Below are 13763 nucleotides of genomic sequence, written 5' to 3' on the forward strand. Positions count from 1 at the left end.
TTTATTAACAAGTGTGTGCTTAATTGAAGTAATACTCTATATAGAATGCAAATTATTCAGTACACCCCTTTGCTTTTCTGTTACTTGTTCTTGCCAAACCAGAACCCATCGTTACTTCCAGAATCATTTTCCTTCTCCCTTGTTGATTTGAAGTGGTAATCGTCCTCAGAATCACTATCATCTCCATCAGTTTCAAAGTTGTAGAAAAACGGTCTAGCTTTTGTGGCTTTACCATCGGGCTGGTGTTGCTGCAGTGGCTGCAGTTGCAGATCCTGTCCATTGGATAAAGTTGAGTAAAACTTTATCGAATCCTTTCTTGGTCTCCTCCTTTGTGAGGGTGGTGGCGGTGGTGGTGGTGAACTTACAGAAGGTTTGCCTTGCTTGTTCTTGAACGATAATGAGAGTTGTTTCCCTGAGCCATCAGCATTGCTCATTTCTTCATCATCTGATGCTGATCCAGACACAGATCGAGAATCTGAACCTGAACCTGAGTCATATTCATCATCGCCACTATTTTCATTGCTATTATTGAACGAGTCAGATTGCATGGTCAAACTTTGAGGTAATTGGTTCTGCGACTTTTTCTGTTGGTATGACAAAAAAAGCGGATTGTTGATTCTTTTTTTATTCATCGATCGAGCTCGATTCAAAGTTTCGATTGGTGACGATCGATTTGCAGCAGCAGCAGCAGCGGCAGCAGCTGCTGCATTGAGTGGCTCATTATGTTCCTTGATGATATCCAACTCGTCAACACTTTGATCACTGATTGAGTCAATTGACATATCGGATTCATTAGACCTAACCCGATTAATTACTTGAGGGAAATAGGAATCCTTAGTATGATGAGCAACAAATACTGACGAGTTTGGATTTGAACTGGATCTGCTTCGATTTTGTAATTGTGAAGAAACGTACTTGGGAAGATCAGTACTGGAGTTTTCATTCGATGATGAAGGACGATTATATTGTTGCAAATTGACTTGTGAATTGACTCGTGAGTTGAGTTTGTGGATGGGGATTTCCGAAGTATTGGAGTACCGAAGCTTGATTGGTTGTACTGATTCATTACTTAAAATCTTGGACAAATCAATAACGGAGTTGGATTTGGTGGGTGCTGAATTGGGAGAAACATCCGGACTGACTCTTCTCGAGGGTGGATTGGTGATGGCAAAATCCTTTTTAAACGCTTCACAATTTATCATCTTTTCCTTAAACTCAGCCCTAATCTTGAAATGCTTTTGATCAGGCACCCAATCTTTTGCTGCTGGACAAAGGTAGTTGTGTCTTGCTGGTGGTAATCCATTAACACTTCTTGACGCTGAAGTAGATTCAATCTTGAATGAAGCCCTTGGTTTGTATTCATCTTTGATATCTGACTCCTTGGGTTTGTCAATAAGATCATCCTTCTTGATAAAATTTGTTTTGTAGTATACAATATCCGTCTCCAAGTTTAAATTAGTATCCACCCCTTCTCTTCCTGCAATGCCAAGTGCATCCTTGACTAGTTTCCAATAGTAGTGCTTTGGATCATACTCATCATCCAGTACTTCTTCCCCCTTCAATCTTCTAGCTAAATTGATCTTTGCCTCTGGAATTTCTTCAAAAATGGGGTGATTGATAAAGTACGACAATAAATTATTGATCAAATATCCATGCGACACAACAATTATGATATCTTTGTTTTTGATATACGATGGTTTGTCATAAGTGGCCAACAATTTTTGAAAATACTCTTTACATCTTGTTTGGTAATCCTTGTATGTCAAGTTGGGCCCATTATACTGTCCCAAAGTCACGGTTGGTCTGAAATTGGAACACGCATTCTTATTTTTTAGTGTCTTCAAATTGGGAGTATACATATTGTATGCATCGTTTGAATCAACAAATGGTGGTTTATTCGTCATTTTGTCATGCACCCATTCACTCAATGCAAAGTCGCCAAGTAGTTGGAATCTAACTTTATAGTTGGCAAACTGTTCGGCAAATTTCGCCTTCAACTCAGTGATTAATATATCGGCAGTCTGACAACATCTCAAATAAGGACTAAAATGGATGAATACATTCTTTCGTAGTGACGACTCCTTATCCTGAAATGCTTCTGTGGTGGAACAAATATCTTCAACAACTTGTTGTAGTTGTGGGATCGCAGTTGTTGCTAGTGATGGATCATAATCGTGGTAATCTTCTATAATAGGTTTGGCTTCGGGATCTCTTTTCAAAGCATGGTCTATTCGTTCGCCATGACGTAGAAAGTACAACTCTGTCATCTTTTCGAGAAGTTTAAAAACGGTTATTGTAAAGCACTGTTACAGATGTTGTTGCATAGCTTTTTTCTTTTCTAGCAGGCCGATGGAGTGGAACAAGATATGATTTCAACCGTGAAGTTCCAATAAAGTTCTTAGATGAAGTGGTTAATGCTCTATGTCTTTTTGCGTCCTTATCCAATAAAGTGATTAATGATTCAGTATTTTTTTTTTTTTTCCCTATGAGGACCCCCCTGTCGATGATCTCAGATAGTATGAAAATGGAAGAATCTGTATTGTTTTTAGTCGTAGCGGTAGTAGGTTTGCTGATGTCCAGTCTCGTGTTTAACAACAAATGCTCTTTCTCTCGGTTGATTCGACACCAAATGAACAAAGGAAATGTTTGTGTGTCTCTAGATTTTTATTTTGCTTTTCAGAACAATACAAAAGCGTGTGTGCAATGTAATAGTTTTAGTAATTATAACACAAATATAGAGTAAATAGATGAACGACAGAAACGTAGAGCTACGTCCAGTCGGCAAGGTGCTTGAGCAATACTACGAATGGTGCTTACAACAATAGCAAGAAAGTGGGGTCGGGGAGTGTCGAACTCATTTGTAATGTTCTATCATCGGTGGTGAATTTCATCATGTGATGATGATGATGATCGGTCGGAAAAAAAAAAAAAAAGAAGGCAAAAGGGGGATCAGACTTTCCCGGTGTTTTCAAAAGATGAACTTGTTTTACACTCTTTATAAGAGTTAGAACAACTTCCCTGGTTACTGCCAATTGTAGACAACCTATATCTACTAGCTCATCTCATCTCATCTCATTGCATAGTTATTGCCATCTAGAGTAAGTGGGGACTAAATTTCCCTGACGGTTAAAATAAAAGATTACACCGTTGAATTAGATATGATGTCATAACTTAAAAAAAAAAGAGAGCTACAATTGAGCACATCCACACGACCTTACAAAAGTACAATGTAGCAACAACTTTGTGTTATGCTTACAAAATTCGGTTGTTACTGTCCATACACGTGACGAGTTTTATTGGCATTCCATTCCCTATTTTTCACTACTTATTCAAGTTTAATCCTTCCAATTGATCATCAATCTTTGCCATTCTCTCTTTTTTCCTTCGCTCATGTCTCAGTTTCTCATCGGTAGAATGCTTTTGATCCATGTATTCATGCAAGATTTCATGATCTTCAATATCATCAACATCAATACCATGACTACCACCATAGGAATACTCATTATCCGGTTCTTTCAATACATCTCTGATTGTCTCATTTGCAACCAATTGACTATGTAATCCAAAACTAAAACACCATTTCAAGTGTCTTAGCCTGGTTGCAAGATACCATGAATTAACTTTCAATTGTTTGTATTTGGATAATTTGATGTTGATAGTGTCAACACAATTGTTGAGTAGTTCAATTCCTTCTTCTGTCCGTTTATAAACTTGCTGCCTTTTGCTACTATCAGTGTATGTCTCAATTGTGTTGATGATATTTCTAAAAACTGAACTGATTTCTTTTTTATCCTTCTTTGAAACCTTCTTAGAGGATAAATTGAGAAGTCGGGTCAATATTGAAATCAACGACTCTTGTTCATAGTATGGGGCATTTAAATTATAATCGTCATCCTCACCATCCTCCTCGTCACTGTTTCCATAATCATATAATTCATAAATAACGGCAATTGTCCTTCCTGCAGCCTTGGCAATATCCCTATTTTCGTCATTATCCAAAAGCGGCACCAACTTTACCACCAAGTCCTCGCTAATCTCATTCAAGTACTCACCACGACGCAACAAAGTCAATAAACATCCAACTCCATGAATTGCAGCCACAGCAACTGAAGCTTCAGCAACTACTTTGGCATTGGCTTCATTAACCAATTTTTTATCCAAATTTTTATCAGTTATAAAAGTGGAATGTTCACGATCACCTTGTTCAACCTCCTTTTGTAGTGCCAATGCACTAGCACTATAACCCTCGGCAATCTCCATCAACATATTGACTCGATCATCAACTCCAAAACTAGAAGAACCATTATGCAACACCAATGTCAATGCAGTGTACCCTAATATGATACTGGATTTGTTTTCTGCTGTAACGATACTATTTGTTGGTTCTGTAATCAAATGTTGAATTTTCGATAACAAGTCACTACTAATCAATGCGCCAAATTCGTCAATATCGCTGCAAACCAATGCAATTAGCGAACGATATAAATACTGAAACTCCAACTCACTTCGATAATTGCCACTGGTGAATTGATTAATCAAAGTATTGACGGTATCCTCATCAACATAATTCAATCGGTTACCGACATTTTCTTCATTGTAAATCACCAACGGTTTCGAAACGACAAGTTTGTAAAGCTGCGCCAATAACAACTCCCTTGATCTCGAACTAATATCAGTCCTTGAAAAAGTCAATGATTTGATAATTTCATTAATATTTGAATTTTCCTGAATACGTTTATTATTCAACTGGTGGGCTTCATATTGACGTCTATCTCCAGAACTTATTCGGTCTTCTTTAGCCACTTCTCCCATATCCTGTTGATTCAAGTTGGTAAGCTTTTCTCGCAAGATTTCTTCAATCTTAAGCAATTCGCCTTCTTCGTAATCACTTTCATAATCGGAGTCATCTGATCGTAAGGGGGTTCCAATGGCTGAATGAGCTCGAGATGATGAAGGTGATGATGTGCCTTCTTTATCGAATCGTTTGCCCTTGTATAAGGATCTGTGTGACATTATTAGTGGTTGGAGGAAAAGAGTGAAAGGTTAGATGGTATGTTTTTTTGCTTGCTATAAAGCTTTGGTATTTGTAAAGAATGTGTCATTACACAGAACCACAAAAACTTTCGAGAGTAATTGGTAGCACTATATTGATAATTCCTTTTAATACATTGGCCATGGCCTACCTAGAATACAATTTCATTTGGTAGTACATACACCTTCTCTCCCAACCCTCTCACTGTCTGATTATCTTTATCCAATGGCAACGACTTCCGCATATCAAAAGCATCGATATCATCATTAATGTCATTACGATCATGTGGCATCTCTCCACCACCACCACCACCAAAACCATAATACCCCACAACTCGTCGATAAACACTGTACCCCAACTTTTCATAAAGCTTCTTCCCCAACAAGTTTGTCACTTTGACGAATAAATCGATAAATAGCGTCAGTTGCACTTCACTAATTTTTTCCAATTGTAAACACAATTTCGACGCGAGTGATAGACGTCGATACTGATCGTGGATTGTAACTGCAGTGATGTGTGTATGGTACTCCATTTTCAGTAGCTGTCCTTCAATTTTAGCCATCATATATCCGCTAGTAGTGGTGATGGCATCACTTGTTGTATGTTCTACTGATTTGTAAAATAAGTTGGGCCATTGTGTCAAGTACTGTGAGTAGAAAGAAATATTGAAATTTTCAGTCAATGGATCGAGGTTCACTGGGTTGATTGTGAATAGATCTTCTAGCTGGAATGGCTTTATTGATGTCATGACTGATGGTGTGAATGGCTGCCCTCTACTTTGAATCGAATTGAGGGAATAAAAGAGTTTTCTTTTCTGAATTTAGTCGTGCAAGTAAGTACAAAGAAATGACATCATTTTGCCATGGGGGTGAATGATCAGATCTCCATTGGTTTACTCTAAGATTTGAAGCAAAAGTCAGTGAAAAGTCCCTTTACCTATCCTCGGGCAACTTTACCTTTCGAATAGCCCGACTTCATATATCGCAAAATAAGCTACGTAACTCTTTGATCGGATACAACCTTACACTGTGATTCCTCGAAAGAGAAGAAAAACTTTTTTTTTTTTTTTTTTTTCTTTTTGAAAAATAGCAAATCAAATTCAGATCCAACAACAGACATCTACTACTTCATCAATCAATAGCTCATATCAAGCATGTACGGAGGACCACCACCAAGTGAAGAACAGAAGAAACTACAACAACAATACGCATACGATACCTTAAAGTTTGCTGGCTTAATTGCTGGTGTCTTGTGGGTTAGCCCAATTGTGTATCATTATATTCAAAGACAATTAAAATAAGCTTGAACTATACAACGCAGAGAGAAATCTTAGAAGCAAAAGTAGTCATTCAAGCAACTACATTACTAGTTTGAGACATTCGCAAGTTTGATTTTGTATATAGATTGAAATAAACAAAGGTTACAGCTTCTACTCATCATCTAATTCAACCAATAATTGCTCTCTCAACTGCCCAATCTTATTAGCCAATGTTAAAAATTCCATTCGTTCACTGATTTTACTAGCAGCTAATAATGCTTTATCAGTCTTCATCAATTTGGCAATATTATAAGCTTTGGTCAATTTCAGTTGCTGACAAGCTTCAGCAAACAATTTGATTAACGATTTATCAAACATGGTGCTATACTGTTCCAATTTTGTCATGATCGCATCCTGATCGATATTCTCATTTTGATCTCGTTCTTCTTCAAAATTGGAAAGTGTATCACTAAGTAGCTTACCCATTGTTAATGACCGAAGGAACTGCTCTTCACATTCAACACTTTCTTCTTCTTTATCGCCACCATCACCACCAACGCGACCTAGCTTAATTGGTATTTCAATATCAATTTCAACCGGTAAAGGTAGTGGGAACCCTGGGTAACCTCCATTTTTCAAGATTAAACAATTGAGTGAATCGTTAATTAAACCCAATGGCCAACATGACCATTTCAACTTGTTTTCATTCGACTCGTATTCGGTTATCGCATTATGCAAGTTCAATATAGGAATCCATTTGGCATTACCTGTTTCTCTCCATGATTGTAGTACAAGTAATGTGTCATCATGGCCTCCAACAATACAAGGATCATTGTACTCGTTAAAAAAGATACCCTTGATCAATTGACTTTTAGCTTCTTTTAATGGAATTGGATAGTTTTGCTGTATAATCTTGTAATCTTGATAGATATCAAAAATGCTGTATGTGTAAACATTGGCCGTAACTTGATTAATCATTAAAACAACTCCATAAGACGCAGCTAATGAAACCACTGGTATTGTTTTCATCACATTTAAACAAATTCCTTGTTCATCAAAGAAACGTAGGTATCCCAAATTCGTCCCCACGACAATAGTGTTACTTCCCTTGGAGTTTGTGATGCAAATACTGGTTAAATATTCTTTTCCCTTGATTAAAGGTATAGTCCTTTCCCATAAATCATTGCCCATGTCATTGTGTGATTTATAAAAGATAGTTCCTTTGCTACTTTCACCCAATATAATACTTTTTTGATTCATTGATGCAAGATCAAACTTTTGATAATCAGTGAAATGGTATTCACTATTTAATGAACGATCAAAAAACGACACGGTAATGCTATTTGTTGCTCCTGGCTCTTTATTGATTACAATCCAAGCATACCCAATATTATTCATGGTCAAGTATCGTCTGTCAATAGTTTCTCCCTTCTTGACGAATGGAGTAGATCCTGGTGAGTAAGGAATGATCTTGCTGGAAGCGGTCGCGAAGCTCCTCACCGGCGGTGCTGGTGAAGGTGTTGGTTTATGCTTTTTGAATCCATTATGTGTAGGTCTGGAATAACCGTCATCATCGTCCAATATAGAATTGTCTTCCTCTTCTTCTTCCTCCTCTTCATCATCATCATCGACAAACAAACGCTTCCCATTGGCATTTCCATTAGTGAGTCCGTTGGCACGTTCATTGGTATCCCCATCTCGATGCAATAATTTGTTAATCTCAGTTTGATCATCGCTTTTGGCAAATTCATCATCACTTTCCTCCAAGTCATCCAAAAACAAACTTGCCCCTTCAGTGCCACCACCGGTCACATCTTTTACAACATCTCTGAGTCTTAGTATATCTCCATAAGTACTCCCAATCAAAAAACTAGTTTTGTTCTCCCATTCAATATTTAATGGCAACGCATCTTCGTTTAATTCAAAATCATCTTCGTGTAATGTATTTGCCGAATCGAAATTAACCATTTTATAAGTATTCAAAGTTAAAATTGCCAATTTGTTCCCATTCAAGTTGTAGTCAACAATTTTGGAATCACTGGTGAATTGTTTTACTTTGGACCAATCCAGTCTTTGATGTACTTGAATTATATTGTTTATAGTTGGGATCAATAAAAACTGTCCATCATTTGACCATTGAGTCTTGGTGGTGTATAGTTCATCATTATGTTCATTGTTGAAATCAAGCTTATCAGTTGACAAGTTTATTTTTTTATCAATAACATTTTCCAATGTGTGTAGTAAGTTTAACTCTTCATTAAAGACGGAGTAGATTTGTACTGCGCCATTGGACAAGCTGATACTGCATAATTCTCCCGTTTGGTCATATGCTATGTTTAACAATTGATCTGGTAATGTGATAGTCTTGTATTGATGATCATTCTCCAAATCAATGATGACCAACTTGTCATCATCACCACCACAAAGTATCCTTTTCCCATCATTTATAAATGAAAGATCACGTAAAGGTAATTCTGATCGGAAAATGACTCCTCGGGATTCGTGTTTGGTCAAATCTATAAGTTCCAATTTACCCTCAGTTGTAGTGATTGCCAAAGTATCTTTATGGAATGAAGCAGATGTCAAATTCGATAGGAAATCAATCGATACAGGTTGTGAATCAAAGTCATCAACATTAACCAACTTGACTATACCTTCACTATTGGCAATAACTAATCTTTTCAAGTAATCGTCAAAGTAGGCATATGAGTTACCATCAGGAAAGATGGATATTCTCTTGTACGACATGATCAATGATCTGCTGTGGTGATGGTTGTACTTTGTTTTGGTGAATAATGAAAAACAAAGAAAAATAAAAAATTAACAGAAATGAAGTCGCGTAAAAATTGAGACGCGTGATATTCAAATTAAGTAAAAGCCGCACACACAATACATTGCGTGGTAATGAAGTTTGAGAACTAAGAAGTGGAGATTCTTTGTGGGAGCATGTGCATTTGCTTGATCTGTTTTCTACTCACCTTTCTAGTTTGAAGGGGCATCGATACAGAGACGCATGTGGCCACTAGTAGTTAAAAGTGAAGATGAAGTGACAGGTGTACATTTTTGAGGCATCAATGATCCACTGCTACCGCTATTAATGTAATGAAACTGTGAGGCTCACCTATCTTAATGCGTTGTTCAATAAGGGGCGACTTGTGATTGTTGTTTTCCCCTATAAAATACAACCGTTTATTCAATTTTTATGCGAGGAAACCAGGAACTTACCGAGGAACAATCACTTGCGAGGCATTTAAGTATCCTGCTGCATAGCCTGGCCACGTTGCCATCAACAAAAATTACCTATGGCAATAGGGAAGCAAATGTGGTACCATAATGTGTTGCCAATTAATTTGGGCGAATCTCTAAGTTCATCATCAACTGAGGGTCGAACTTAAACCAACGTGCATTTGATGCCGTATGTATACTTTGTCGTCAGCAGTAGCTTCATTACTACACCCCTATTCTCAAAATAGATAAATGCATTGTTATTATTATTGTTGTTGTTGTTTATAGTTTCCATTTCTTGAGAATTTGAGGGATTTTTCTCATTTTTGATCAAACATGTGCTATTTTTCACCACTTTTTTTTCGAGGGTTTGTCTCTTCTAAGTAAGGCTGAAAGCGTACTTCCATCCGCTTGTAATGGATAATGAAGTTGTTGTACAGCTTGCTCGTACGATTTAACGCAACAGTTTCACATGTTTGTTATGTGGTCAAAAGTTGGTTGCAAAAATCAAAAACGAAAAGAAAATTTTTTGTAAACAAAATGTGAAATTGGGACAAGGTACACTCCGACCACGAAAATGTGTATAGCGCTGGTGTGTTTCTCTTCAAACAGTCTCTATAGCTACAAATGAGTCACAAACTACATATGCATATGTGCATAGTGACAACTAAAACATGAAGCCTCAAATGTAACTTGGGCTACTTTTTTTTTTTTTTGGTCAATTGAAATTCCCCAAATGAAACAAAAAACACATTAATACTCTTACTGTATTTAATTGTTGTGTACAATTTTTGAGGGATTTTTTTTTTTTTTTTTTTGTGCATATCTTGTTTTCTTCGTAAAAACTTGTGTCTATGTACATGGAGGCTATGACACCCCAACAGCAACAAATATAGACATTATAGACATTGACTATCTCTCCAATTAGTCAGAAAGTAATATGATAATAACCGAAAGTGTTGATAATAGGCTAATGGAATATTGTAGAGTGGAAAGGGACTTTTTATGTCAGTTCTAACCATAGGATGTGAGTACTACAAGTATACATGTATACACGTAATATACACAAGAGTCTCTCTTTTTACCTTGTGTATTAGGCTACGCTCTATTTTGATCCCCTTACGAGTTCATCTTTGTTACGTAGATTATAGATATTAGATTATAGATTATAGATTATAGATTATAGATTATACACACCACATTGTCAGACGACAGCACAAAGTGTATATATTGTTAAATCCCTCAAAAAGAAATCACTAAATAAACCATTGTACCAGATACACAACCTATACGTCACCATACCAATACAAGTAACAAAAGTGAAGAAGGAAGAAGTAGGTTACAATACTAGACTCAATAAACATAAACAAAGAAGTGGCTTCATTTTTTTTTTTTAATTTTTTTTTTTGAAAATGGGTGGGTAAAACCACAAAGCACATTCACATATGATATCATCTAATTTATGTTGATGTATGGGTGATGTATGGGGCGTATACAGCCCCTCAAGCATTTTTTTTTTTTTCGCCACAAAAAAGCACTTCAATTGAGGGATTTATCTTTCAAATTCTCATTATACAAAAGTTTTACCACAACCTATTAAGTATCAACAGTCCAAGTTCATACATATATAGGAGTAAGCTGGGGACACCAAAAGTAGCCCTTACCTTAGGGCTTCATCATAAACAATGTAAGCAATACCATACTCCTCAAAAAGTGTATAAAAAGGCAGTACAATGTCGTATTCCTCTATTCTCATCATACTCTTTACACCACGCTTCTATTCTCCTTTTTTGCAACATGTCAACAGCTAATTCCACATTGAAAGTAGACATGGATACAACAGTGAATGCTGCTTCTTTAAACACAGAGGAGATGTATGAGGAAGTTGACAACGAAGCTAGGAGCAGTAACACCAACACCAACAACAACCACAACCACAACAATGATGATGACGACGATGAAGAGTCCTCCATTGACTCTACTCCCACTCAATTACCACCCGCTGTCAAACAATCATGGAGGGAAATATTCATGTTGTCCTTTTCTTCATTAGGTGCAATTTACGGAGACTTGGGTACATCTCCTTTGTACACTATGAACTCAATCAAATATTCTCAATCACCACCAAATAAAGATGACGTATACGGAGCGGTATCCATAATATTCTATGTGTTTACCATTATCGTTATATTCAAGTATGTTTGCATTGTATTGGTGTTTGGTCCAAATAATGGAGAAGGTGGTCAAGTTGCTATATACGCCAAAATCGCTCGGTTTTTAAAGATTGGACCCAAGGGAGTAATCATTCCCGGTAAAAAAGTTGAAACTGGTGAATTGGATGATGTGGATTTGAAAATACTTGCAAGACAAGATACATCAATGTCAACGGATACAATCCATTCGAGAATTGAACAAATCAAACAGCATCCGGTCATGATCAAATTGTTGAAAAATTTCATTCTTGGTGCTTGCTTCTTTGGTTGTTCACTAGTCATGTCTGATGGCTTACTAACTCCAACAACTTCAGTTCTAAGTGCCATTGGTGGTATTCAAATTGCTGTACCTAGTTTCAACAGTGTACTTGCCGTTTCTGAAGTTATATTGATTGTACTTTTCCTCATTCAAAGATTTGGTTCAACAAAGATTAGTTTTACATTTGCTCCCATTGTTTGTATTTGGATGTTTGGATTAATCATTTGTGGTATTTACAACATTGTTGCTCATCACCCAGGGATTTTCGCGGCATTGTCTCCTTACTACGCCATTAAAATATTACGCAACGGTGGAATCGATGTATTTGGTGGAGCAATGTTGGCCATTACTGGTACTGAAGCCATGTTTGCTGATATCGGGCATTTCGGAAAATTACCCATTCAATTGACATTGAGTTTCTTTGTTTATCCAGCATTGGTCTTGTGTTATTTGGGACAGGGTGCATACTTGGTAAAGCATCCAGATGCTGTGGTTAATCCATTCTTTATTTCTTTACCCGGTGGCACTGGTTCCCCTGTTTATTGGATCATGTTTGTTTTATCCACGTTGACCAGTATTATTGCATCACAAGCATTGATACTTTCAGTGTTTAGCATCACATCACAATTGATCAACCTTGACTGTTTCCCCAAATTACGAGTTGTTCATGTATCACATCAATATGCTGGGAAAGTGTATATCCCCACTGTCAATTGGATGTTGATGATTGGTGTTGTTTGTACTGCTGCTGGTTTCCAAAATAGTAACAATGTCACTGCTGCTTACGGGTTGGGTATTTCCCTCGACTTGATTGTCACCTCTTGTTTGATCATCATTTGCTTGTTTTATGTTTACAATACAAATGTAATCTGGCCATTAGCATTTGCATTGATATTCATCCCATTAGAAGCTTGTTTGGTGATTGCCAATTTGAAAAAAGTACCTCATGGAGCATGGTTCCCCTTGATGATGGCTGTATTGTTCGGTACATTCCTTGCTACTTGGCGTTGGGCAAGATCAAAAAGAGTTGAACACGAATTACGTCAACAGGTAAAAATTGGCGACTTGTATCCATTTTTCCAAACAAAATCAGTGACAGTTGACCTTGGATGTGATCTTGATTTGGGTACTCGTGGTAGGCAAAGAGTAACCGTTATCCCACAGCCAGCAAAGAACCAAGTTGAGACCAAGTTTGGCACCCAAGTCTTGCAAAAACACCCTGGAGTTGGATTCATGTATGTTGATTCATTGCTCACAAACAGTCCAAACACATTACCACAACTATATGCTAAAATTGTGCAGAATTTCGCATCAATACCCAACAATTTGGTATTTGTTGGTGTTAGAGTGCTTTCCATACCATATGTCGTTGACCATCAACGATTCGTTCTAGCACCAATGAAATTACCTGGCCATTTCAAATGTATTATTAGATATGGATTCATGGAGGAAATTCAAATGAGTGAAGAGTTGATTAAGTCAATTGTGGGCCTGTTGCCTATACCGGAGGCAATCGTTGATGAATTGCCAGTGGTTCATTTCTTTGAAAATGATATAATTCAGTGTCGTGAGTTCGAACGTGATGATAAATGGATAATCAATGTTGTAATGAGGTTAAAACACACAGTGAGGAAATTAGTAGTGAATTATTTCTTCAATCCATTGTTACAGTTGACTCATGAGTATAATAATGGAGACGTAAAGATGGAAAGAATCTTGATTGGTGGTATAGCTAGGATATAGATAGAATTGTAAATGTTGAAGTATATTGTTTGT

At 37.0% G+C, this 13763-nt stretch overlaps 6 protein-coding genes across 6 annotated transcripts; 2 read left to right on the forward strand and 4 right to left on the reverse strand. All coding sequences in view use genetic code 12, as the record gives it.

Annotated features, from left to right (window-relative positions):
* Positions 1 to 80: 80 nt before the first annotated feature.
* CPAR2_206820 (uncharacterized protein) lies at positions 81 to 2267 on the reverse strand (the record flags this gene model as incomplete). Its single annotated transcript, XM_036809586.1, has 1 exon — positions 81 to 2267. One exon carries the CDS (start codon positions 2265 to 2267, stop codon positions 81 to 83), a length of 2187 nt encoding a protein of 728 aa, XP_036666208.1.
* Positions 2268 to 3321: 1054 nt separating this feature from the next.
* CPAR2_206830 (uncharacterized protein) lies at positions 3322 to 5013 on the reverse strand (the record flags this gene model as incomplete). Its single annotated transcript, XM_036809587.1, has 1 exon — positions 3322 to 5013. One exon carries the CDS (start codon positions 5011 to 5013, stop codon positions 3322 to 3324), a length of 1692 nt encoding a protein of 563 aa, XP_036666209.1.
* Positions 5014 to 5183: 170 nt separating this feature from the next.
* CPAR2_206840 (peptide alpha-N-acetyltransferase complex B subunit) lies at positions 5184 to 5780 on the reverse strand (the record flags this gene model as incomplete). Its single annotated transcript, XM_036809588.1, has 1 exon — positions 5184 to 5780. One exon carries the CDS (start codon positions 5778 to 5780, stop codon positions 5184 to 5186), a length of 597 nt encoding a protein of 198 aa, XP_036666210.1.
* A 405-nt stretch (positions 5781 to 6185) lies between these two features.
* Positions 6186 to 6332, forward strand: CPAR2_206850 (uncharacterized protein; the record flags this gene model as incomplete). Its single annotated transcript, XM_036809589.1, has 1 exon — positions 6186 to 6332. One exon carries the CDS (start codon positions 6186 to 6188, stop codon positions 6330 to 6332), a length of 147 nt encoding a protein of 48 aa, XP_036666211.1.
* Positions 6333 to 6461: 129 nt separating this feature from the next.
* On the reverse strand, positions 6462 to 9038 carry CPAR2_206860 (chromatin-binding protein; the record flags this gene model as incomplete). The annotated part of the gene is made up of 1 exon (XM_036809591.1): positions 6462 to 9038. The coding sequence occupies one exon, from the start codon at positions 9036 to 9038 to the stop codon at positions 6462 to 6464; it is 2577 nt and encodes an 858-aa protein (XP_036666212.1).
* Positions 9039 to 11345: 2307 nt separating this feature from the next.
* HAK1 (Hak1p) lies at positions 11346 to 13730 on the forward strand (the record flags this gene model as incomplete). The annotated part of the gene is made up of 1 exon (XM_036809592.1): positions 11346 to 13730. The coding sequence occupies one exon, from the start codon at positions 11346 to 11348 to the stop codon at positions 13728 to 13730; it is 2385 nt and encodes a 794-aa protein (XP_036666213.1).
* Positions 13731 to 13763: the final 33 nt, after the last annotated feature.

This window comes from Candida parapsilosis, contig 005809 (genome assembly GCF_000182765.1).
Source record: "Candida parapsilosis strain CDC317 annotated contig 005809".
NCBI classification, from domain to species: Eukaryota; Fungi; Ascomycota; class Pichiomycetes; order Serinales; family Debaryomycetaceae; genus Lodderomyces; species Lodderomyces parapsilosis.